The sequence below is a fragment of the Colletotrichum paranaense genome (assembly GCF_030867605.1).
Source record: "Colletotrichum paranaense strain IMI 384185 chromosome Unknown Scaffold_2.1, whole genome shotgun sequence".
NCBI lineage: Eukaryota > Fungi > Ascomycota > Sordariomycetes > Glomerellales > Glomerellaceae > Colletotrichum > Colletotrichum paranaense.
In genome coordinates, this window is record NW_026848960.1 from 3,945,705 (window position 1) to 3,971,350 (window position 25,646).

A 25,646-nucleotide genomic window follows, 5' to 3' on the forward strand; every position below is an offset into this window, starting at 1 on the left:
CTTCTTGGCATTGGAACCCGACTATAACATGAAGAGAGGCGTTCATTCGTTATCGAGAGATGTCGAGAACGAATAAGTTTCGATTTTCCAGCGGACCTCCCGGGATGCCGTCTTGGTCTTTTGGGCCGAGCGGACTCGCGGACTCTGGAGATTCTCTCTGTCTCCCAGCTCTGTTCTTGAATCTTTGCCCAATGCCGAGCCGGCCGTGATGTTGATCAACCCCCCATGTTTTTCCCGCCCTCCTCTCGGTGCTCCCCACGCTTTCATCTACGCTCGCCCAGCTTTAAGGTGGGCTCTTTCGATGTGGGGAGAGTATGCCAGCGGGCGCTCGACAAGCGCGAGCAGAAAAGCAAGATTTATCGCTAGTAAGGATTGCGAACACAGAGTACACTAATGAAGGACGAGGAGGAGCGGTGATTACATGGCATTTACGGCACCTCCTCTCATTTCGTGCTTGGCTGGGAACGGCCTTGTTTGCTTGCTGCCCCTCTCTCCTCCATCCTCCGAGGTGGGGGGAACAACCTTCGGAGGACTTGTAAGTGGGCAATCGTCATGCCGATGCCATTCATCATCAGGGCTTCATTAAGTTGGTTAGAACTACAAGTCTACACTTGTAGGTGAGCTTTCCTGAACGGTGAACCCCAAACTCTGGTCATGGCTAGCACGGCGGCGGCGCGGGAGATTTCGTCACTGCATGTGCTTAGGGTGTTGACGACAGCACGATAGACGCACTTGTGTCGGGCTTCCCTGGCGTGTCCGTGGTCATAGTAAGGTAAGAACCCCGGCCACGAAAGCGTGGGATGTCAAATGTGAGGTGTTTAACGGAGTATGTAGTTCTCCTCAACTCAGGCCGCATGCGCGTGAGTTGTCGTGACCCCCTTTTTTCCAGTATCCCCTTCTTTCCAAGTGGCTTCCTCTGACAGGTTTAATCAACGAGCCTGCAGGCTCGCAAAGGGCCATTAGAGATTCGAAGACGCAGTAGACAGGCAGAAAACCCCCGCGTCGAATCCCAGATCTGCTTCCATCCCCTGTCAGATTCCTGTCGGAAGGTCGGTCGGGTTATTCGAAAGAAATACCCCGCATTCTGGGACGAGCGAGGGGGAGGAGGAACGGAGTGATTGCGACGCCGCACAACTGTCCCATCTCCAAACGTTGACTTTTCTTCACGCGGTAGCGGCGCGTAGCGTTGGAAATTCGTCTCCCGCCCCCATCCCCCTCCATTGCTCTCGCTCGAATCCAAGTGCTCAGCAAGGTGGCATGCAGAGTGCATAGATATGAACAAGGTCGCCAGGGGACAAGAAGAGACACGCAAGACGAGAGATCGACAGGTTCTCGAATCGCGGGGCCAATCAGTCACAAAGTCCCCCTCCTCCTGCCGTCGTTGATCGATCGATTGGGGGATTCAATGATTCTGCCACTTCTGCTAAGCTTATGCACTCGTGTCGTCAAGCTCACTGCTTGACTGCTTCTCCCGCGGGGGCAAGGCAGCAGGCTAGCAAAGCAAAGAAGGCACGAAGGATAGTACGGAATGTTAGCATAGTGCCATTTCATTAGAGTTGCAGTGTAAGCTTCTCCAGTAGGAACTACCGGCACTCTGTTTCTCTGCTTTACTCTCGTCTGCTAGTGCAGTATTCCATCAACGTTCCAAGGTTTTGGGTGTGTGTTCTTCCCTTCCTCGGTGTCGTCAAACTACTTTTCCTAGTGCGAGGTAACCACACCTGGGGAACACATAGCTTTTGGTGTGTGAAGAGCTTCCTTGACACATGAAAATGTGACGAGAGCTCTTTGAAGCTCGTCCTTGCCCCGTGGGCGGTCAGAGTTCAAAGGGGGGGGGGGGGTTGCAAGCGCCACGCGACGATTTGCGACGATCACCCAACTCTCGGTGCGTGGGAAACCCAAATCCTTGGCAAAGGTTGAAGCCAACCATCTTCAAAAGGAGCTACGCTACTGGACATCTTCAGAACAGGAAGAGCGGTGATTTCCCCCCTCCATCTGCTTCCTCCCCCCCTTCTGCGACAAAACCAAACGCACCAAAGGAGAAAGCTCCGACATACTGGAGACGTGAAGAAGATGGAAGGTCTGCCGGACTAGCGGTAGCGGTTCTCCCCCTTCTAGTATACGCTTCACCACACCACACACCCTCCTTCTTGCTCCTTCACCGCCGGAATGACTGGATTGAACTGGTGGTGGAGAAGGAGCTGTTCTCGGGAGACCGGATTGGGAAACTCCAGACCTACTACTCCTAGACTGGATCCCCCTCTATGGTAGTGGTGGTGGTTATTTGGCAGCCTGGGGAAGGATGAAGGAGTAGGGGCTGAAGCTGGGCCTGAATTCCACACTACTCCTCTCGCCATGAGCCAGCCACATTTTCATCTGACAGCGCCGGTCACCGCTCCGACGAGATTTGTTGTTGTGTATTTTGCTTACGAGCTTAGCCGACTCGCGAGCTTGTTAACACGCTAGATTCCTGTCGAGGCACGCTTCTACCGGTACCCTTCTACGTCTGTGCTTGTGGCTTTTTTCTGTTGGCTTTCGTACTCCAAGGGGCTTGGAGGGAGCAATTGACTCTTGTAAGCTCGAGACTTTGGGAAAGTACACACCCTCCAAAGGGAGAGAGGTCAAGACGTCTCAGGTCTTTTCCTTTTGGGCCGTGGCAATCCGATGCCGGGAAAGTTTGCCTGCATTTGTGAGGATTGTGGTGTGGTTGATTTAGATTTCAGGGTCCTTGGAAGTTCGGTTCACTCAACAGAGGCAAGGAGGCACGGAAGAACGGAAGAAGTGATTGTCACGGCCTCTCGATGCTGGAGGGCGAAAAGTGAAGCATGAGGCCCTCGTCTTCCTAGCACCTGCTACTGTTCAATCGCGAATGGGAGTTGGCCTCGATACCCCCTTGCTGGGCGTTTCGCATGAACGTTTCTGAAATCTCGTTCCCGAGGGGAAGAGAAGAAAAGAACAGAAGAAAGCTTGACGAGACGAGAGCGAACTGTTTGGGCTTCTCGTGAGAGGCTGCCCAATCGTCATTAGGCATCGAGTCACCTGGTCCACGGGCTTTTGAGGCATGGGCAATGACACATGCCTCGCCTTCATCTGATCTCGTCGACCTTTCTTTCTCGTCTCGGTTGCTTCCAGAATGTTCAAGGGAAGAATCTCGACTACATGGTTGCTGGGGGAAAGGCAGAAAGCCTTTCAACTTTGTGTGCCGTCGCTGCCGTCGGTGGTTGTCGAAAATGCCATGAGGCTCAACTGGTGTTAAATCCTCGTCCCTGGCGCATATACACACCATCATCTTTCCTCGGTTCTCGGCGCCCGGAAGCTCGGTCGTAGTAAAGGTTGGCGAGTCACGAATGATTGAAGCGTGAAGGGTTCCCTCTTTTCTTTCCTGTGCCTTGTGAGCCCAGAGGTGAGGTTTCATGAGCCGCGGATCTTTACTTCCTCCATGGGTTTCGGGGAGGGATATCTCCCATGGGAATGAGGAAACGGAGTCGGGAGCGCCATCGGCCGAGGGAGGGTTCGCCTCGTTCGCCTTGCTCCGATGACGGCTTCCCCGGTTTCAAGGTTCAGCATGAGTGTGCGTGTGTGGCTGGTGCTCCTCGAAAATGTAGATCGCTGTCCATCTTCTTTTGTCCTTTTTGGGTGTCCTTTTCTGTGTCGATCATTGAGGGCATTGAAGGATGTTTCGTTTCAAGGAGGCGGATGCTGTCGCCAAGTGGCACTGCCAAGCACCTAAGGTATCTCGTTCCTATGTCGGAGAATTTCGGTACATTTGTTACGTTCTTTGTAGATTCGCCATCTTTGATGGACATGGTATTTTGGCCAAAAGTCTATCCAAGTTACGTAGAGTAAAGATCCTCAGCGACGCGGTGATCATTGATCCCATTTGGACAGCGTCGGAACGTGGCGGTTACCGGGTGTGGTTTGATGGCCGTGATGGCATAAGTCGAAACGGTTTGTATGTGGAAGTGATTGACGGTACGATTTGCTTGGTGATCGACGGTCACGAGTGGTGCGGCAGGACCATGTCAATCTTGTTGCCTTGCATGAGGCTAAGCGATGTATGCCAGCCACTGTCCATCGCGAAGGGATAGGAACGTGAAGAGGTCGACGGCCAAGTTCGATTATTGATGTTGATCCGGGACTTGTCGAGTCAGTTGCCTGCTTGGACTATCATTTTCGTGTGGCATGTCGTGTATCGTCAGATATCGGTTTGTTACGTGGAGGTCGTATGTCATATTTTGCTGCTTGCCTATGGGCGAGGCAGGTGAGTACAGAATCAATCATGAGGTTGGACATGTGAGTCTGTGTAGGTAAGCTGACTGGCCGAGTGAAATGTGACGAGATGTGATTCACGTGTGGTTTGGTGGTTATGTTTTCCTCTGCTTACGTGTTGATGGGCATGCTGAGCGAAGACGTTCCATCGACTTTGATGCCAGGCTCAAGAACAAACGATATTGGCATGTTACTCATTCCAAGTGGTCCATCAGCCAGAGCCCCTTTGCCAGAAGTTCTCTCCAACGTTGGCAGAGCACGCCGGAGTAGTTGCCCGCATGATATAAAGTAAATTCAGTCGTCTAGGAGTGGGAGGACGACAGCACTCCACGCGGAAACAGCTACCATCTAGCTATACCCATGGCTATGAGACTTTCTAGATAGCTGACATAGAGGTTTGCATGCTGCTGACGGGGATTTGGTGAATGAGCATGAAGTTCTCCTACCATGGAACAAGACGCCGTGAAGCAGGATTTGCTAATTATCTCAGTTCATGTACCGGATTTTTTTCCTTAGTTCGCTTCTTGTATCGTGCTAAAGATGACATGTAATTGAATGCAAAGTAGACGGCATTGCTTTCGAGACCAGTGGTGTTCGTTGCGTTGGAGAATCGACTTGGTGTAGCTCACATGGCCTTGCGAGTCGTCGAGGTACGGTCACAGACGAGGGACATCTGGCTGGCCTGCAGCAAGGCCCTTGGAATCTCGAACCTGGCAACTCACTAGTAACTATCTCTTTTCCAGAAATAAGGCACTGCGACCGATGTATGCGTGATAAAGATATTCATTTCTTCGACTGGCTGAGACATCAGTCTTGTTGTTTGCGTGAGTTGTGAGGGATGTTGGCACTGCTCAACTTGAGGAAGCTGCTTTTGATGGCCCCGTGTCGAAGTCTTGGATTCGTTGTATATCTTTTTCGCAAGATATGTGAGTACAATTTGCGACACGTGATGAGGAGGAGTGGTGAACGACTACGTCTCATAAAGGGAAATACTCACACGATGGTTTTAGCGGACAGGCTGTGTATGGCAGCCATACACTACATCAGCAATGGCCGCAACTACCGCGTCACTTACTTCACAATATAAAAGCCTTGTGGAAGATTCTGAAGGACACTGAGAGCTAAACGAGCTTGGTATCTAGCAGAATCCTATGGAAATTGACTGCCAGTTCGATACCTCATGTAAGAATCCGCAGAAGCGATCTGAAACTATCTTGAGGTAACCTGAAGTAACATTTACCAGAAACCTAGTTGTATAGACCGCTAAGTTGGCCAAGTCTAGGTTAAACGCAGCCTTCGTGAAATACAAGATCAAACTAGACTGGCGTTTGTTGACATGGAGAACACCATTACCTGGAGGCTATGTCATGATAGGATTGCGACAGATATAAAGGCTATCTGCGAGTTGGACCACCGCTACTATGACGACTAGACAATGCAGACGAGGAGCAGCTAAATGACCGAGTAAGATAAAATTCTTCGAGAAGTCACAATGGGAGGATGCTATACATATGTTTGTGCTGATCATGCCAGTGACGGATGACCTTCGCCAATACCTTTAAAGCCAATCATCGCTAAGTTCAACATTCAATTTTGTAAGACTCGTTTGGTTTCGATGCACGGTTTTCATTGGAAGAAGCTCCAGAGTAGTTGCAGGAACTCACTCATGGTGTCATCCAAATCAATGAAGTAAGATCAACCTGTCTCTGTCTACGTGATTCCTGTAAAACCGGCACCATCGATTTATGGCATAGAAGACAACAGGCCAGAACTAGGTTTGGCCATAAGCGCCTCGTGTCTCCCAGTTCAGACTGACAGCATTTAAAGTTTGATTGATCTCGAGTATTGGCCATAATCATGCTGCAGAGTATGGTGCTCAGGGAGAATGTTGAATCACGGTCGTGAGGCAGGAGGGATGAGACCTTTTCTCACTGTTGCGGCTGCCTGAAGACTACTGCCTTGACACCACTCGATATGCCACATTATATATGCCTCGAATTATTCAATGCCGCATGCTACTGTGATTGCGTAGGAGCAAATACTTCTTTCCAGTAGGGCTGGAGCAACTCGGCCGAGACAAAGATCCGAGAACAGGTAATAGGTTCGATATTATGAGTCACTACTCGATTTTATGTACTTCCGTTGTTGCATTTGACATTATAGAATTGAAGTAGGGACAGACCCGAATGCTATAAAGGAAGATATTCTCAATTTGGCAAAATAGATGAAGATGGCAAAAAGAGTTCAACCCCCCCCCTCCCCCCGGTGCTGGACTGGGGGCTACACCTCTTAGTGCTCATGCTGGGATATTTCTGGTGCTCAGGCTGGGAACTGAACTCGACCTCGGAGCCTGTCGTCGAGTAGGCTATGGGCGTTTCTGATTATTTGTTGACCGTAAACCATTTCACCTCCCAGCCAGTTTGACCTGACCCATCGACCTAGACGGGCGTCTCCTTCCTGGTGGTAGGAATGGAATTGAGGGGACCTATATGGGCATCATTTGTGTTGTATTGTGTGGAAGGGTGGAATACACAGAGAGATGGGAAGTCTTTGTCCTGATTCATCGTGCCGAACCTGGATGATGATCACCGTATCACCGTACCTAGGTAGGAGGGCATTGGGTCAACGGTTATCTATCGGCACATGCAGCGCATCGATTTCATCATCAAGCTACGAATGCATTGAAGTACTCAGACGAGATGTCAGGGCAGCCTGGAAAATGCGATCAAGCGAGAATGAGAGCCAGAACGTTTCGGTGTAGTACCCCATACGTGGGCGTTGCATCCTCGCGACAAAGTCCAGATTGCCAGCGTCTTATTGATTCGGATTCGGAATGGTCGCACGCAACGATTGATCGGATGGACTCATCCAGAAAACTTCTTGCGTTCTAAAGAAAACTAAAAAATCACATTGCTGGCTTACCACACGCTTATATACAGCTCGAAGCTACCTAGAACATAAATTTTGCTATAGGAGGAAGACACGATGTTGATGAAATATCATTAAACAGAGGCCTAAAACTCTTTGAAGTAATATGCGGTATAGAGGAATAAGATTGCGTCAATGCGTTTTCCTCTGTTCAAACAGGTTGACGGAGTGAATCGGGGCTGCTCCGTGCACTGCGGGTCATGTGCTTTACGGCGTGACCAAATTTTCTCCCGCTAGCCGAATCGCGAATGGACTCAGCCGAAAGATTCCTGCCTGCGACCTCACCCGAGCTGCCTCCAGCAACACATCCCCATTGCCAGCTCAGCCCATCATGAACTCCTTCCGCTTCGCGCGCGCGGCCCTCCGAGCCCGTCCTGCTGCCTTTCGCGCTCCCCTCCAGCGCAGAACCTACGCAGATGCCGTCCCGGACAAGGCAAGCAGCCCGAGCCTGCATCCTCCGAGCCGGAGGCATCCCGAGTACCCGCTGACCATTTGCAGATCAAGCTGAGCTTGTCCCTTCCTCACCAGGTACGAAGTCGATAATATCCGAAACAATTGAACGAGAGACGAGACGACGATACGAGGGGGATGCAAGGCGGAAGCCAATTGAAGGATCAGAGCTAATTGCCGCAACACGCAGTCCATCTACCAGTCCCAGGATGTCGTCCAGGTCAACATCCCCGCCGACTCCGGCGAGATGGGTGTCCTCGCCAACCACGTTCCCGCCATTGAGCAGCTGAAGCCCGGTCTGGTCGAGGTTGTCGAGGAGAGCGGCCCCAGCAAGCAGTTCTTCCGTACGTTACGACCGAGATGGAGCTTTTCGAAGGGATAGGAGAAAGGCAGGAAACTGACGATGATTGTGTTTATAGTGTCCGGCGGCTTTGCCGTTGTCCAGCCCAACTCTGTTCTCAGCATCAACGCCACCGAGGGATACCCCATTGAGGACTTCAGCGCCGAGGCTGTCAAGTCCCAGCTTGCCGAGGCCCAGAAGGTCGCCAGCGGCAGTGGAAGCGAGTTGGAGATCGCCGAGGCGAAGATTGAGGTCGAGGTGAGTAATTTTCCAAACAAGGCCCTCGAGCGGTACAGTAGGGATGCTAATTATAATTCATAGGTTCTTGAGAGCCTCCAGGCTGCCCTGAAATAGAGAGTGTAAAAGAAGGTCGTGGCAGACACATGACGTTGTACATCAAGACCCGGATTCCCTTAACTTTATCTAACATCGCATAATTGAATCCACTTGCGACGTTTCTAGCGCTCTTTCTCTGTCAAAACCCATCATTGCGTGTGTGCCATGGATGCTACGTCATTTACCAGAAGGTCTTTCCACGGAGTGACTACATGGGTCGAGGTTGCCTACTGGGGACCAGGTCGGTCCTGTCGGCTATCCATTCGAGGAGGCCCTTGCCTGTCTTGCGTCTTTTGATCTCAAACTACTTATCCTGACCTCACTCGAGGCAAATTCTCTTCCCTAGGTAAATGTTCCGCATCGCCCGTCAAGGAGCATCGTTTCTCAACCCCCCACGGCCCATCCATTACAGTACCAATTTGCCACTTCCCACGACATTATACAGTATTATTCAATCCTTACCCATTGTTTCTCAGTATGGAGGATCCCTTCGTTGATAATTTCTCCCCGCCCCGAGCCAACGTCTTCACAGCCGAGCCCGAAGACGGTGACATCCCAGAGGGTCTTGTATCCGCGCGACGACAGAAGTTCTCAAGCCGGCCTTCTACTCGTGTTACGAGCCGCAAGCCATCACCATTAGGTGCGAGGGAACGCGAGAGCACTTGGTCTGGTTAGGGCCAACGCACCAACAAGGTCTTCGCGAGACCAGCAACGCGCAACACTCAAACTGCAGAGTCCAGGGTGCCGTCTCAAGACCACTCATTCTTTGGACAGAGTCCAGAGCAAGCCTCCAGAAGCAACAGTCAAGCCCCCATACCTGCATTACGTCTGCGGAAGTCAATGTACCTCACTCCTCCACGAGTAGCCGACCCAGACTCTATGCAGCTTCGCCAAACCGCTTCGACCGGTCGGCTTCGAGCAAGACCGAGCAGGACGCTCAACCGGCCTCCAAAGATGCCAATGGCATCGATTTCTGCCTCATCAAGCCCGCAGAAGCCACGACACTTTTCCAACAACTCCGTTTCCTCCATTCACTCTTGCGGAACAGATATGACAACCTCGACCATTCGGAAACGCCATGCTCGGGATATCTTTGCAGAATTTGGCATCTCTCGTCCGTCGGGATGGCTCTCTGACGACGAAGAAGAGGACTTTTCGCGTCACCGAGATGGAACCAACAGCATTCCCAGGCATGTTCTCAACACATGCCATTCCTGCGGCGCAGAGGTAACTTCTCGCACATTCTGCTCTACGTGTGGCCATGCGGTATGCCCACAATGTGCCAGCGAAATACCGGACGATGGCTCGATCGACTTTGAGCATACTGAGAGTAGTCATCGGAATGCTGTAACCAGTCAACATCATATTTCGAAGGTAATAGAGGAGCACATTCGGTCATCCTCCAGCCTGGAAACTACAGAGACATCGAAGAAGAATCAGAGGGCCCCAGCCACCTCGGTCAATCTCAATGAGAACCCCTTCATACTGGCCGACAGGATGACGAAGATCACCACGGCCGAACCTCAGATCACTGACATGACGGTTGGCGCGGGACAAGCATCGAGGCTCTCAGATTGTGTTCCTAGGCAAACGGACTTGAATACTGCAGAGACACACGGAGATTACGGGAATCCAAGGTGCAATGCCACCCATGCCGGGCATCACTCTGGTCGCCACAGTATTGCACGCATTGCCGAGCAGCAAAGTTCAGTTGGCATGGATGACTCGGAGCCGCTGCGACCACATCTCCCGCTGGAGGATCCCGTCCAGAACAAGATTGACCAAATGTACCATCACGCTGAAGATCTCAGACGTGCACAGCACATCATGGAGCACCTGGCCACTGGTTCCGCTGGAATTTCAGCAAGCAAGCAGAACTCTCAACACACTACTCCCTTTGCACAGCAGACGCGGTTCCGAACCAAAGGTCTTGATACCAATCGCGAGAAGTTGATCAGTTTTGATGCGGCCATGGCCGAAAGCAGCGAGCGCGCCAGGGCCTAGGACGTCCATAGCCTCGAGAGGTCCCAGTCTTTTGACGTAGATCCAGTCAAGAAGAGAGGTTCAGATTCGCTGTCTGTTCTTGCCGGAGGACGACTCTCTCGTTCTCCATCATGGCTGAAGAGTCCTACTCAGATGTCGAATCGCACGACGAGCAGACTGACGGCAATGGAGACCAAGAGCTCTCCCCAAATGAAGACGCCCAGCAGTCGAGATTCCGCCGCAAAGACAATCAGTCCGGCATCTGTAATTTCCTCCGAGAGTGCCAAGAGCAGCAGCTACCTGGTCCAAGGTCAATTTGAGCAGCTCAGTTCCCCAACAGGCGGAGCGTCTATCCAGTGGCCAAAGTTGAAGAAGGTTCACAAAGAGGCAAACCATGAAGTGCAAAACGAGCCACTTCCGTGGCTGAAGAGACCGTTGCGTCGTGTGCATAAAGAGGAGAACATATCGCAGCAAGCTCAGGAACAAAAGGCTGCTGATGTTGAGTCATGGAGATCTCAGCTTCGAAAAGTTGCAGCCGCAGAAGCCGAGTCTGCTGAGGGACACGGCACACATCACGCCGATCGCAAGCGGGCAGACAGTTGCGTCTCGTGTGGCCACGACACACCATCACCGCGTGTTCCCGCCGACGGGCGAAACAGTACATCGAATGCTGTCAAAGCCTCTCTGGAGGAAATTGGCAGGACGGAGCAAGTCGCTCAGGAGGATCAGGCTTACGCAATGAGACATAAGCGCCTCGAAGAGATGAAGAAATCGATCTCTCAGAGATCGAGCTCAAGGATATCGACAACGACGAAGACTGAATCAAAGACTGTGAGCCAAGTCACCCGAAATTTGGAGGCTACTCACTCTACTTCGGAAACGTTCGAAGTCGAAGACGCCAGCGCCAACGGCAGCGTGGAGCTGGTGGAGCGATTGTCTCGATCTCTTGATGACGAAGTAGAGGTATTCAGTCCGCTACCAATCATGCCACCGAACCATACATGCTCTTGGAAGGAGAGATATCTGAATTTGACAGCGGAGGTGCGGGAGTTGAAGGCGGAAGTCGTTTCTCGAGAACGACGCGACACGCCTGGGCACGCGGACGTGGGTGTCAACGTCAGTCAGGATGATGATTACGAATTGGGAGTCGAAGGGCTCACCATTGTCATGCATCTCAGAGGCAAAGACGATTTGATCATCAACACTGACTTGACGCATGCCTCTTCCGGACTTTGAAACAAGGGTGTGTAGAAAGACTAGGATTGCTGTTTGTACGTAGCGGATGGGCAGGGCACGGGATTATGATAGAAGCATGGATTAACCGATGCGAAAACACCAATAAATTGCTTTCATTTCTATATCGTCAACCGCGGTTCTGTATTAGGAGACGTCGCTGGAAACCATTCTTCCTCGACCACCGTTGATATTCGCTGTCTATTCTTGTTCCATTCTCTTCTAATGATTTTCCCTTCCCTCCCGTTTGAATATTACATTGGTAGCGTCATGAAGCTAGCAAGCAGTTGTCTGCAGGCCGGCCGTTTTACCGTCGCTGATTCGGACTAGCGACGCCGAGGGATGGTTGTACGGGAATTAGGTAAGCACGGTACGGTACGGCAAGAAGAGTGGAGACCTCCAAAAGCTAAAAGAGACACTGAGGGGGGAAAAGAAGCCTCAAACCGACCGGCGGAGAGTAAAAAGGTCCAATTTGGGGAAGGACAGATATTCCATTTGCCGTTTCCCCGTGTCAGAATCAGAAGGAACCCAGAAGCACTCAGCGCTGGAGTAGTCGCACGAGTGGGAGGCGGAAGGAGAAGGCGGACAAGGTTTGTAAGGTTGGAAGCTGTGGGGCTCTTCCAGGGCGCGCACTGACAGCCGGACGTTGAGGTGATTTGACCTAATAGATTGGACTTTGCCATTCACACAGCGCACGCAGCCAGCGAAGACAGGACACAGTGACCTCCCCCAGTGTGTTCTTGTTCTACCTTACCTTACCTTACCTAAGGTTAGGTGGCGCCTTGAGTAACTCCAGGGCTCTAAGTACCTTTGTCACTAATGGAAGGTACCCACTAGTTAACCCCTGCTCGCTCTTCCGGAAACTACCACCGCAGAAGCAGCCACCAGCGCAGGCACAAGCACCAGTTTATTTCGAGGCCACGATTGTCAAAAGAAAGTGACTTGGTCAAAGCCAGCAGATTGCGGCCACTTCATACCCCAAACCAAGTCCCCGACCTCGACCTGGAAGAAACAATCAGCGGACGGAGGCAGACACCATTCCTTGACGGTCTCTGAATTGTTCTTCTTTTTCCCCTTTCATATCCCTTCTTGGTCTCGTCTACACTTCTTCAAGTGTACCCGCGCACGACACACTCCCGCTCTTTTAAGACCTTTTTTTAACTGGGCTGCATAGCTGTCCAGCGACGTGTCCGGATCCGCGCGCAAGACTCCCACTCGGATTTGGATCTCGACTTCACGACTGACCACCTCTCCAACACATACCATACACAGCAACCCGACACCGACACTCTAGAGCTCCAGAGCTCGTCGCTGCGCCCGTCAAGATGAGTTCCGACTACTCGTACGACGCCGAGGCGCAATTCTACCCCTTCTTCATCCTCGCCATCACCAGCATCATCACCTTGCCGCTCGGCTACACCCTCGTCTTCCCCTCCAAGGACATTGAAGCAAAGGCCCCGCGCATCCAGAGCGACTTTAAGCCCGAGCATGTCGACCTCATCGACAAGCAGCGCAAAGCGCACGAGAAGAAGCAGCGCCGCATCGTGCGCGTCATTGCCGTCCTCATCGGCCTCGCCGTCATGGCCGGCATGATCTACCTCATTATCCACACACAGAGCGTCACACAAAAGATCTGGAACCCATATGATATTCTCGGTATCTCTGACGTATGTTGACCACTTCACCTCACCGGCTGCCCGTCTCTTTCCCCCTCCATACCCCATCCACATAGTGCTGACACGCTGTTGCGTCTAGTCTGCCGACGAGAAGACAATTAAGAAGGTCTACAAACAGCTTTCAAGAAGACTGCACCCCGACAAGGTCAAGCCCGACCCGGCCAAGAACGAGACCATCGAGTCCCTCAACAACGCCTACGTCGAGATTTCAAAGGCCTACCAAGCGCTCACCGACGAGGAGATCCGCAACAACTACATCCAGTATGGACACCCCGACGGAAAGCAGAGCTTCAGCATCGGTATTGCACTCCCCCAGTTCATCATCTCGGACGGCAACGGCAAGTTCGTTGTTCTCGCCTACACACTCCTCCTCGGTGTTCTCCTGCCTTACCTGGTTGGCTCCTGGTGGTACGGAACTCAGCGCATGTCCAAGGATGGCGTGCTTCTTGAGAGCGCCAACAACCTATTCCGCGCATATGACGAGAACGTTGACGAGGGTGGCGTTGTTACTGCCCTCAGCAGTGGCAAGGAGTTCGATACTGTTCTGAAGGGCGACAAGGCCGAGTCTGGCCTCTCCAAGCTCGAGTCCAAGCTCCAGGCCAACGCCGAACAGGCTGGTGTCTCCCAAAAGGACAAGCAAGCTCTCGAGGACCTCGACAGCGGGGTGCGCCGCAAGGCTTTGGCTCTCCTGAGATCTTACCTCGGCCGTGTCGAGCTCGAGGACGCCGCCCTCGACAGCGCAAAGTACGAAGTTGCTCCCATCGCCCACGCCCTCACCCGATCCTTCTCTGCCATCGCCCAAGCGTACGGTAACACTGGTCCCATTCTGGCCGCATACTCTACCAGCCAGCACCTTATCCAGGCTCTCCCGCCCAAGGCCTCTCCTCTCCTTCAGCTTCCTCACTTCACCCAGGACATCGTTCGTCAGGTCGAGGGAGGCGACTCCAAGGTTCACATTTCCCTCCAGCAGTTCATGGATCTGCCCGATGAGCTTCGCAGAAACCTGGTGGTCCGCAACAACCTCCTTACTGAGGCCCAGTACAAGTCTGCCGTCAATGTCGCTCAACAACTGCCCCAGCTCCGCGTTGCCAAGGCCTTCTTCAAGGTTACCGGCGAGCGATTCATCATCCCCTCCTCTCTCGTTACCCTCGTTGTCAAGGGCCGCATTATCCCGCCTGGCAGCGAAAATGTGCCCGAGGTCAACGAGCTGGACCTGGAAGACATTGACCCCGCCGAAGACGACCTTGAGGCCTACCTTGGCCGCAAGAAGAAGACTATCAAGGGTCCCGACGGCAAGCCTATCCCTGTTGACGACAAGCCTATCCTGCCTCCTCTCGCCCACGCTCCTTACTTCGCCCGCGATCACGCCCCCAAGTGGTACGTTTTCTTGACCGACTCTAAGCAGGGCAAGATGGCTGTTCCCCCCTTCACCTTCACCCAGTTCGACCAGCCCATCTTTGGCGACGACGGCAAGCCCACCTTCAACATGCAAACCCTCAAGGCTCAATTCGCCGCTCCTCCCCAGGCTGGTCACTACACATTCGTTATGCACGTCGTATGCGACAGCTATGTTGGATTCGATACAAAGATGGAGGTTACGCTTGTTGTCGAGGAGGCAAACAAGGCGGCAGCAATGGTTGCCGAGGATGATATCAGTGAGCCCGATGAAGGTTAGTACTCCCTCCTCTCCCCCAAGCCGTCCTACACACTAACAGCAATCAACAGACTCGATAGCCGGTCAGATGCAGGCTCTCAAGGGCGGCAGCGTACCGGGCGCCACCAAGCCCCGCAGGAAAGATGACGATGACTCGGACGAGGAGAGTGGTACGGACGACGATGTTCAGGACGACACGAGCGAGACGAATACCGATACAGAGGATGAGTCATGAAGCAACGAGGCCTTTTGAGCCTGAGCGGGCTGGTTGGCGGGGTAGAGGAGAGCTTGATGTGTACGAAGCGATAGAAGAAGAACGTTAGTTGCACAAAAGAAACAAAAAAGTGTAAAAAAAAGACCCTCAAAATATACCCAAAGTCAGAACATCAACTACACAGGCACACTTCAGATAGGAGCGGGGGGGGGGGGGTTGCTGAGCGGATTGTGGACCAGAGGGTCGTGTTTGGTCTTCGTACATAACTGTTGTCGGCGTTGAGTTTTTGGCTTCTTCTTCTAGTGTTCACTTGTAATCAAACACTTCCGTTTGGTCTCCTTCATCTTCATCGTTTCGTCCGTCCATGACAATCGCTCTTTGTGACCACTGTAGTGAGACAGATCGACGGGGTGCGCCCACGAGTCAAAGAATGAAACTCTGCAAACACGATGGAAGTCATAAGACTGTGACATGCTTTGAAAGATGTGACATTCGTCCACGATACCAAGAAGATGGTCCTGGTGCATTGGTCACTTGCTACTGCTGCTGCCCGAATGGTCTCGCCGTACATGGTCAAACAGTCAGCCAACCCAAAACCTCCTTTCTTTTTGTAATTAAGAGAAAACGCCCTTCGCCATTTCCTTTCCCCTTCTCCTTTGCAAATGCGACAACAATTCATGTACACTTCTCTCCCTTCTCCCAAACCTCCCCAAGCATCCGGGTATCTGGTATAAAATCGCATCAAACCCGCCGCCGCCGCCCCCTTCCTTGGCTATGAAACTCCATTCGCGCCTCCCTCCAACTGAACCCGCTTCAACTGCACTTCGCAAAGAGGCTTACTCACTAAGAGCCTGGAGCGCGTGGGTGAGGGGAACGACGCGCAGAGATCGTCCGCGCTTCAGGCCTGACGCCGCCTTTTGGGGCATAATGGTCGGGCTAGACTCGTCTCGCCACTTGCGGAACACGCTCTTCAGGTCTTTGGGAATGCCTTCCAACACGACTGTCGAGATGGGGATAAAGGGCCGATCTTCCATGCCACTAGCCAGAATGGCATACTCTTGCGCAAAGTCAAGAGCGTTGCGGAAGGAGCTGTACTCGCTCTGCGCCGTCCTACCGACGATAATGTACATTTCAAAGAATGCATCCAGAACGTAGATGGAGGAAGGGTCCAGGTCAGCCTGAGTGAACGGGCTGATTTCAGTGACCTGTGGTTGTCATGGTTAGCGCTGAGCTGGAGACTAGGAACAACGTCGAGCTTACCTGCTTCGCCGCAGACGCGTCCGAGCGGAAGAGTCTTTGGCAGTACTTGTCGTAGTTGGACTTCAAACGCCAGTGGTCTGCAGAGAGCGGCTTCGTGCCGTCGTTGAAGATGGCCCAGAAGCTATCCGGCTCGCTGCCGTCCTCGATTTCTATGAGCTCGCCCATCAAGCTCAAGTCCATACCAATGAGGCGGGCGCAACTCAGCTCATCTACATCACTGCCCTTGCCCTTCCAGAGATAGCACATTCCTGACTGCGTAATCAAGAAAGGGAACCCGGAGCAGAGGCTTGCAGATGAGAAGTCGACCTCGTCAAACACAACCTGGCCAAGCGTCCGGCGACCACACAGCATGCTTGGTGCCAAGGAGTCGTACTTGGTGTTGGTACCGCGACGTGTGATGATCATACCTCCGAGCGCCATGATGAACTCGGGAGTTTCTCTGCCTTGGCGCATTTTGACGAGCTTGCCGCCAAGCGAACGAGCCTCCCGGTTGACAAACAGAGTCGTGTCTTCCACAGTTGCTGCCGGTACCTCGTCACCAGCCCAGAAATATACCTCGGTCTCCTTCCAGCCAGCCTCGTTGGAAAATGTATGAGCACAGATGTACATTTCCCGCTCGAACAAGATACGCTCGTTGTGTGATTGTACAGGCATCTTCTTCCCGTCCCCAGTAATTTGGAACAGCCTGGTGCCTTGACTTTGAATATCGCGCACCCGAGGCTTGTTCATCAACACTTCAGTGGTGTCAAGACGGTACTCCCTCTGTGGCCGTGGTGTGCCAAAGAAGTCATCCAATAGACTGGAGACCTCTGAGCTTGACTTCGTGGGGGATCGAATAGGAGATGCGACTGGTGTAGGCGAGGAAGGCTTCGGTGGGATAGGCAGGGGCCTTGTAGAGATCCTCGTGGGAGTGCCGGTCCTTTGGACTGGAGACACCGGGCTCTCAAATCGCGACTTGGCCTCCAGAGGTGGCGACCGTACCACAGCACCGCCGAACATCGATGCAGCGTTCTTGACGGACACAACAGGCTCGCTGTCAACCCTGTCGTTCGACTTTTGAGGTGAGCTGGGCCTGGACAGAGGTCGGCCAAAGGTTCTGAGAGGCGCTACGTGAGGGCTATCGAATTGCTCATTAGGCGGCGGTGACCGAACGGGAGACCTTGTGGGTGATCTGGGGGTTGGTTCGGGCAGCGGGCGTCCAAAAGTCCTGGTGGGCGCAGGAGCTTCCTCCACTTTGTCCGAGAAAGGCTTTGCAGGAGAACTTGGTTTAGGCTCGGGGAGAGGCCGCCCGAAGGTCTTGACAGGAGAGACTTCCTCGCTTCTCTGAAGTACAGGGCTAGGAGGCTTCTCAAATACTGGCTTCGGTCTGACTTCCTCCTCCGACTTTTGGGGTGGCGGGCTGAAGGGCTTCTCGAAAACGGGCTTGGGCTTGATGCTTGGCGACGAAGCCGGACTTTCTCTCTTCGGGCTGGCAACCTTGGGGCTGGTGATCTTGGGACTCTCTACCTTGGGGCTCTCCTTCGTCGGGCTGACCATCTTAGGCGGGCTGCTCATCTTGGGAGGGCTGTCCATCTTTGGGCTCTCCCTTTTGGGACTTTCAGGCTTTGGGCTCGACTGGTTGTTCTCTTCAAAGAATCTAGACATTCGCTTCATGTCCAGCTTCTTAGGTGAGGTAGGCTGAGAGGCGGGTTCGCTGGGTTTCTCCTCGACGGGCTTGATCGGGGAGGCCTGGAGCTTCATCGTAGGAGATCGGGACCTGCGCTTTGAAACGGGATCTTCCTCCTTGGCCGGGAGAACAGGCTTCTCTGGAGAGTGTTCTGCAGGCGTCTCAGCGGGAGCCTTAGAAGGGGTGCCAAAGGGCTTGAGAGGTGCTGGCCTATTCTTGGCAGCTGCTTGAGCAGCGACCTGAGCTTGAATGGACATTGGAGCCTCCTTTGCGGGGCTCTTGACGGCTGCTTCCACTACAGGCGACTCGTCCTTCGTCGGTGAGAGAGCACTTGGGCTGGGCTTAGATTCGCTTGCCACTTCTGCGCTTGGCGCAGCTGCGGAGGGAGCCTTGGAAGACGGCGCCTTTCTTCTCGGCCCACGAGCACGACCCTTAGTCATGTGTGTAAGCTGAGGTCCTGGAGCCGTAGGTTCGGCGGGCGCCCCGCTCGATTCTTCTGACTTTTCGGCATCACGCCCTCCATTGGTAGCCATGGGAGGGGGACCACGGGCCAAAAGTCCTGCGAGTGCAGGATTGAAGCGGCCCGCCAGGCCACCGGCAGCGGCACGTCCCTGAAGCCGACCAGGAGCAATGCTCTCCTTCTGAACCTCGACTGTAGGTCCAGATTCTACTGGCGACTTGATAGAAGGCGATTTGAGTGACGGCGACCTGGCAGAGGGCGATTTGACAGAAGGCGACCTGAGCGAAGCAACCGACTCATTGGAATCGTCTCTGTACGATGACTTGGGCCTCTCACTGACAGACTTTCGATGCTCGATAGCGGAGGGTGAGGTAGTATCTGATCTGCCCGAGATCGACTTGCTCAACGCATGTCTTTTCAGCAGAGCTTCTGGAACAGGGTTCTCAGATGCATTGGACTTGGTTCTAACCACGCCTTTGCCTTGCGATTGAGCAGCCTGGAAATCCTGCTTCTTCTTCAAAATCGCATCTTTGAACTCATCCTTGCGCTCGCTAGGCTTCGGCCCACCGGTCATATTCAAGGCCGCTTTGCCGCGCGAAATATTGTTCTTCAGCTCATCTGGCGCCACGTAATTCTGCGTCTTTGTCCGTCGCAAGTTGCCAAATACATTCTGCAACTCGTTGGCGGGCTCTTTGGAAGAAGAAGCATCGCCAGAGACGTTTCTTGACTTCAGGCCAGCGCGGAAATCCTTCTTGGGAGGTGTTTCAGGCTTGACTTTAGCCACAGAAGGGCTGTCAATAACCGAGGAGCGCTTTGGAATATCCACGGGCAGAGCATCTCCTTCCGGTTTGTCCTCGCCTGCCGGGCTCTTGATTGTGCTGGTGCGAAAGCTTGGGCTGCTGATGCTGCCGCCGGTCTTGTGGGTTTGCACTGGAGGTGCAAATATACCCTTGAGACCACTTACAGAGGGCTTGGACACATGGCTTCCCATCGGTGATGAACGCATCAGCCCGCCGACATTGACTTCGTGCTTCTGCGATGATACTGAGCCGCTTCGACCAAGGTCGGCACTGGGGTTGGCAGCCTTGTGAGCCTTTGCTTTGTTGAGCTCCACCATCCAAGCTGGCTGGTTTGATACCGGCGGAGGCTTAGGTTTCGGAGACTCTGGCTTGTTCAGTGCAGTTTCCAGCCAGCTTGCCTTCGTCGGGCTCCATCTCCTAGAATCCATAGTCTTCGAAGGGCTTGATGGCGGTGTCACATCCTTATTGTCCTCCTCCTTGTTATCGAGCTTGGTATCGAGCTTGACGTCGGGCTTGGCCTCAGGCTTGACTTCGGGAGGAGGTGCTGCTGCAGGTGCTTTTGGTGTAGTCTCGATCTCGTCTTGTTGTTCCTGGTTGCTATGTCGAGAAGTAGGGCGAGAGGCGGGGCGGGACAGAGACCGAGAGTGAGATGACCCCGTAGGTGTAGCAGCTCCGTCCCGCATGTACATGCTCTGCGGACGGGAGCGAGACTCAGGCCGGCTTGAAGCAGCTGAATCGGCGCGTACGAGGCCAGGGGGAGAGGTTACACTCCATCTCTTGACGCTGTCTGACCTCTTCATCATTGCGCTTTGGACGAAGCCACCCATGCCCTTGGTAGGAGAAACAGGTCGCGTGGGTGACGAGCGACCAGATCCAATGATTGACTTTCGGCGCAGCGCTGTGGGATCATTCTCGGAGATCTCGGCAGGGGGGTCGAGTCTCTGGGAGCTGCCGAGTGACAGCGGAGAGCCCAGTCTGGTGTCTTTCGTCGGGCTAGACTGCTCAGCAGACAAGTCTGTCGAAGAGCTGCGGTTCATGCCGGGGAGCTGATGGGCGCGCATTGAGGACATGTCGTTGGTATCGGTATCCTCAACCTGACTCTTGCGATTTGCAGCTGAGCCGACGCTGGCACGATCGGCCGTTTGGCGGAACCACGCGGGGTCTTTGGAACCCAGTGATTGGGAGATTTGGTCCCTAGAGAAGGTCTGCTCGGTTGCGGAGGAGGGGTCGGGAGTTGGGTTCTGCGAGGTCCTGGTCGCGTTCTCGGCGGCAACGACGGACAAGGGACGGCTCTTGGATCGATCCGAATGCTGAGAGTTGGGACGTCTCTGCCACGACAGCGGCCGCGCTCCTTGTACGCCGCCGGTAGGAGAGGTCACGCTCGATCGCTTGCTTTCGGCGTCAAAGGGGGAATCGTTCTCCTTGGTTGGAGAGGTTGAGAAGCTGTCCATGGTTTCGGGAGCTGCGATGCCTCGTGAGAGAGGGCGAGGGCTGCCTGTGTGTTCGAGACCGGGAGAAGACAGTCTTAGGTCATCGGAAAGCTGCGTCGTGTGTGTGTTACCTCGAGAGGAGGGTGGTGGGGTGTTGGCCGGGGACGATTTCTGAGGGGAAATGGATCGAGCGCGTTCTGTCAAATGTTGTCAGAGAATGCGATCCAAAGATTTTCTTCTTGTTGAAAAACACGGTCGCGCAACAAGATGGGAGAGAAGAACAGTGCCAATTGCAGAGGAAAAGTGAGCGTCGATGATTTCCCTTTAGGTCACAGGCGAAAAAACAATGGACGAAGGCCGTGTGTGGTGGTTATTGGGGGTGGGAGTCAAGGCGTTGAGGCGTCGCCCGCGGCTCGCCCAGTGCGGCGGCCGTCCCGTCAGTAGCTCAGCTCTTGGGCCAAGGGCAACCTGAACCTGAACATAGCACGGCACGAGCACGAGCAAGACGAATGGCACACGGCAAGCTGCAAAGTAGGATTTGTGCCTTGGCCGAGTCGGGAAAAGAAAGCTTGTTGAATAGGGCAGACACGGTGGTGGTAGGTAGATGATGCAGTGAGTGAGGGGAGGAGAGACAAGCAGTAGTAAGGCAAGAGGGGAAGCAAGGAGAAAGACAGCAAGATGTGTAGGTAGACAGACGTACCGGCGCGGCGAGCTTGTCGTTCTCTCTTCTCTTGCTGTATCTTTTCGTCGAGTTCGCGTTGACGGGCGTCGTCTTCTTCGGTTCGGCGAGCATTCATCTCCTTGACATCTTGCAAAAACTTGGAGACGTCGTCCATTGTTTGTTCCGACATGTTGAGGCGGAGGACAGAGTCATGACACGGTTGCGGGTGGGGGAGGAATGGAAACAGGTGGTTCTGTATGCGCAGGAATCCCCCCGGTTAGGACGTATGTCGTGGCAAGGCGAACGGGTAAGGTAGTGAGGTCTTTGTTGGAGAAGGATATGTTGTCTATTTTTTCCCTCCCTCAGTCGGTCTCGTCTTTGGTGTCTGGTCCGTCCGTGGCGGGATTAGGACAGGACAGGACAGGATGGGATGGGATAAGGTAAGGTAGGTGTGCGCAGTGCTCCGTCAGGTACGCAGGACGCAGTGCAAGGTACCTCTGGTTCGTCACCTCTTGGATGGGTGCCGCTAGGCAAATGGCGCCAAAGCAAGGTACTTGGGCCAAGGCGAGAGCGGAGCAGCCTCACAGACGTAAGGCAAGGTAGCGTAGCCCACGGTTAGGTACGGATGGGCAGGCGTGCGTCGTGGATGGAGACAAAATGGAGTCGGGTCTCTGGTCTCTCTGGCGACTTTATTGTTTGGATTGAAGAATTGCCTTTCTTACTTGGCGTAAGGTACCTTAGGTTGCTAGGTTGTGTGGTTTTGTAGGTACTGAAAACTTGTCGAATGCGTGTGGTACCCGAGTTTCTGTTGATGTGGGCGGCGACGGCGGCGGCTGAGGCTAAGGAGCATGAACCACAATCCTGGGAAATGCAGTCGGCGTGAGCAAGTAGCAGCTGTGAACGCGGCCTGCTTTCTGTCTGGACGGGATGCAAAGAGGACAATGATGTTTATCACTGGTGACCTGACTGAAGTAAGGTGCTGCAGGGTCGAAAGTAAACACAGATGACCCGAGGTGAAGGCAAGCAGGTTTCTGCGAAGGCTCCTTCCGGATGCTTACTGCGTGCTGATGCGAACAGTTGCATCCCGCGTCCAGGCTGGGCAGTCTGGGCTTGCCTCTTTTTTCTTCCTTGCCCTTGCCAATTGGGCAGGTGAACAGGCCCCCCCCAACAATAGCAGCCTGCACGTCAGGTAGCACTGGGCGCTGGGTGACTAGGCTGGTCTCTTGAAATGATTTCTTTCGATATGCCCATTGCCCACAGACAGGCGCAACTGTGCAACTTTCACCACAATTATTCCCATACACGCGGGGGCTTCAACTTGAAGTTCTTTGCCAATGTCTCAAACGATCTCAGCAAGCTGCTCGAATGGTTTCAACTCAGCTCTTCTCAGCTCAGCTAAGCTTCCCTAATGCGGCCATCTGGCCTGGCCTGGCCTTCGTAAGGTAGACGAAGAAGACCTCGAGGTGCGAATACCTACCTAAGGTAGTTGCAGGTGGATGTACACAAAGAAAGTGGAACCAAAACAACAAGGGTACGTACCTCAAGGTAGGTGAGGTGTTGCTGCGTGCATTGGCCACTCGCTTCTCCACATCGGCAACCCCTGTCTCACAATGGATATATTTCGTACCTGAGATCCCTTGCACCAAATTTCGACATTCAAGCGCCCTTACTGGCCCGATGGGGCGTTTCAATCACATCGTTTCAAACCATGATTTCCGGAGGGATGTCCCGGTATTCAAACTTCAACGGCTTGCAATCTCTCTCCTCGGTCTGCTGTAATGAATGCAATTCCCTTCCAAGCCCGACTACCTTAGGTAGTTAAGCCCGGACCCAAAAGACACCGCACAAACTTCAAAGTGCTCTAAAGAATCACAGACAATCTAACCCGGTGCTGACGTTGACGGATAGCGGCTTACCGTCAGTGTCCCCTCATTTCGTATTTCTTCTTCTCGGGCATCTTCGGACCAAGCAGTGACCCGATTTTAAGCAGAAAGGCAATCGCCCAATGGGCCACATCCACACGTGTACGGAGACAGTACTTCGTAGACGCATCACGGCCGTCATTCTCAGCCTCAAAGAATATATTGCCCATGCTATTAATACGGATAGTGGTGATCTCCTATTCAACAACGTGGCTTCGCATCTCTCGACGCTGGGTATCCCATCTAAGGTACTTGTCACTCCGTTGCACAACGTCGATCCCGACTCCCGAGAGCCGTCACAGAATCACTCGGATCCGGCCCTTCCTGGGACCGTCCTTCCAGAACACTCTGACACGCTTCACCATGCCCCCTTTTAGCCCGGCCGCCTCTATGCCCGTCCGTCTTTATCCTAGCCATTCCCAGTTTCCTAACGGCGCGCCCGGGAACTAGCTGAACGAACGTGGCCAGGACATCCTCGAATCGCTGGCTCGATGAGCCTCGAGAGCGAGTGAGGAGCCGCACCGTCGTAGTGGTGACTGGTGACCTGGCAAGAGAAGCTAATCACCAAATGCATACCTGAACTCCCCACTTGCCTCTAGTACAGGAACAGCCTCTTCTTTGCGTCGTCCACCACCCAAGCAAGGCCTTCCTTGAGGTTACTGCCTGTCATGGCACTGCATCGCAGGACGTGCCAGCGATGTGTTCTAATCGCCTCCAATTGCAGCCCCTGGATGAAATACGTCAGCTCGACTCCCCCTAGTAATGGTCCAAGATGTGGTTGTCCCGGAGCACCCAACTTGAAGAATTTCCTGCTCGTCCATGCATCCGTTGACGTCGGTCTTGTTGGCAAACACGAGCAAACTTGCTCCAGATAATCGCTGTCAATCCAAAGTTAGCACCCGACGTGGTCGTATCCACTTCCACACGTGTCGTCGTCGTCCTCCCCATCCTCGCCGTTGGCACGAACCTCTTCTTGCAGCAGGCCGTGGAGCTCCTCTCTGCAATCCTCGATTCGCAGTCGATCTGTGGCATCGACGACCCAGATCAACGCATCTGTCTTTTCAAAGTAATTCCGCCAGTATGAGCGTAGTGTCTTTTGCCCACCCACGTCCCCTGTTCTGGTCAGACTTGCCGCCAACGAAACTCAGCATCAGCCAGAGGACGTACAAATGTTTAGCTTGTATCTGGTGTATGGTTAGCACTCTTGCATAATAATGGGCTGGATAGATGTGCCGACGAACCCATCGTAGTCTATAGTCTTGATGATGAAGCCCAATGTCGGGCTTACGGTGTTGACGTCTTCGCCCATAATCTTCTTGACAATCGTAGTCTTTCCCGCATTATCGAGGCCTCTGTAGTCAGCATCAGCAAGTATGAAAGCGGCCCGTGTGGGGGTTGGCTCACTGACAGCATCAGGATTCGCATCTCCTTGTCTTTGAGACGTGCTTTTCTCAGAATGGACAACATGACGAACGGACGGGAATCCTATCCCTGGCATGCATCGACTACTGTGTTGTTTCTCGAGTATCTCAAGGTTTAGGGACTGCTCATCACGGCAAACTTCTTGTCATGTATAAGAGCTGGTGCAGTGGATAGAGGTTCATCGGCGCTGCCTGAATGGATCGGTCAACCACACGTGACCCCGCAGCATCGGTCTGGGCTCGGTGAAGTAACTACCAATAGCGCTTACCGAGCACACCGAGCGTTTGAACTACAAGCATCGCCAAATGTACATGATGGGTATTTCTCACCACGCCACAACGATATCCCAAGATGGTCATAATGATATTTCTATGCCTGATATATACATTATGATATATCAGAGGGAATCGGTCGGAGTCTCATGGACAAAAGAATGGCCTTGGTGGTCTAATACTGCGTAGGTAGAATCAATCATCAATTGCCTCACATCAGAATGAACAGAATTGCCTTCAAGAGAAAAAGTTTTCAGGCATCTCTTGAGCCCCATTTCTATCAATGGAAATGGAGCGTTCGAACGCATATATTTGGTATGAGGTAGGTGGTAAGAGGAAAGGGGCTTCCGGGAGAAGCCTGTGCCTGCCCCGAACAGGTGTGCCGCTGTACCTTCCTCCGACTTGCCTAGAAATTTCACCTTCAAAATATTTCCTACCGCACACCCCACCCACTTCCCTTCCTCTCTCCGATGTATCTCTGACCCAACTCTACCCTTTCTCACTCAAACCGCTACACACCGAAAGCTTCTTACTTCCCTTGAACTGTCCATCCTCTTCATCGACAGAAGGGGTTTTGTAATCTTTCACTAATTCCAGAGAGCCAGCTGATGTTTCAGCTATCGCTTCATCTCTACAAATCGACACCAGAAAATTCACCTTTGCTTCAGGGCGC

The 25,646-nt window shown here is 53.2% G+C and overlaps 7 protein-coding genes across 7 annotated transcripts; 5 read left to right on the top strand and 2 right to left on the bottom strand.

Moving 5' to 3' along the window:
- Window positions 1–3,671: 3,671 nt before the first annotated feature.
- CPAR01_03224 (uncharacterized protein) lies at window positions 3,672–4,342 on the top strand (the record flags this gene model as incomplete). Its single annotated transcript, XM_060487511.1, has 2 exons — window positions 3,672–3,969; window positions 4,305–4,342. 2 exons carry the CDS (start codon window positions 3,672–3,674, stop codon window positions 4,340–4,342), a joined length of 336 nt encoding a protein of 111 aa, XP_060354839.1.
- Window positions 4,343–7,525: 3,183 nt separating this feature from the next.
- On the top strand, window positions 7,526–8,338 carry CPAR01_03225 (ATP synthase; the record flags this gene model as incomplete). Its single annotated transcript, XM_060487512.1, has 5 exons — window positions 7,526–7,615; window positions 7,693–7,722; window positions 7,835–7,988; window positions 8,064–8,242; window positions 8,306–8,338. The coding sequence occupies 5 exons, from the start codon at window positions 7,526–7,528 to the stop codon at window positions 8,336–8,338; spliced, it is 486 nt and encodes a 161-aa protein (XP_060354840.1).
- Window positions 8,339–8,797: 459 nt separating this feature from the next.
- Window positions 8,798–10,324, top strand: CPAR01_03226 (uncharacterized protein; the record flags this gene model as incomplete). The annotated part of the gene is made up of 2 exons (XM_060487513.1): window positions 8,798–8,960; window positions 9,054–10,324. The coding sequence occupies 2 exons, from the start codon at window positions 8,798–8,800 to the stop codon at window positions 10,322–10,324; spliced, it is 1,434 nt and encodes a 477-aa protein (XP_060354841.1).
- A 110-nt stretch (window positions 10,325–10,434) lies between these two features.
- CPAR01_03227 (uncharacterized protein) lies at window positions 10,435–11,539 on the top strand (the record flags this gene model as incomplete). Its single annotated transcript, XM_060487514.1, has 2 exons — window positions 10,435–10,567; window positions 10,614–11,539. 2 exons carry the CDS (start codon window positions 10,435–10,437, stop codon window positions 11,537–11,539), a joined length of 1,059 nt encoding a protein of 352 aa, XP_060354842.1.
- Window positions 11,540–12,861: 1,322 nt separating this feature from the next.
- Window positions 12,862–15,101, top strand: CPAR01_03228 (DnaJ domain-containing protein; the record flags this gene model as incomplete). Its single annotated transcript, XM_060487515.1, has 3 exons — window positions 12,862–13,203; window positions 13,292–14,882; window positions 14,938–15,101. The coding sequence occupies 3 exons, from the start codon at window positions 12,862–12,864 to the stop codon at window positions 15,099–15,101; spliced, it is 2,097 nt and encodes a 698-aa protein (XP_060354843.1).
- Window positions 15,102–15,916: 815 nt separating this feature from the next.
- CPAR01_03229 (gelsolin) lies at window positions 15,917–21,547 on the bottom strand (the record flags this gene model as incomplete). The annotated part of the gene is made up of 3 exons (XM_060487516.1): window positions 15,917–16,285; window positions 16,341–20,893; window positions 21,397–21,547. The coding sequence occupies 3 exons, from the start codon at window positions 21,545–21,547 to the stop codon at window positions 15,917–15,919; spliced, it is 5,073 nt and encodes a 1,690-aa protein (XP_060354844.1).
- Window positions 21,548–23,874: 2,327 nt separating this feature from the next.
- Window positions 23,875–24,746, bottom strand: CPAR01_03230 (ADP-ribosylation factor 4; the record flags this gene model as incomplete). The annotated part of the gene is made up of 5 exons (XM_060487517.1): window positions 23,875–24,157; window positions 24,206–24,392; window positions 24,447–24,463; window positions 24,521–24,631; window positions 24,688–24,746. The coding sequence occupies 5 exons, from the start codon at window positions 24,744–24,746 to the stop codon at window positions 23,875–23,877; spliced, it is 657 nt and encodes a 218-aa protein (XP_060354845.1).
- Between the last annotated feature and the right edge of the window lie 900 nt (window positions 24,747–25,646).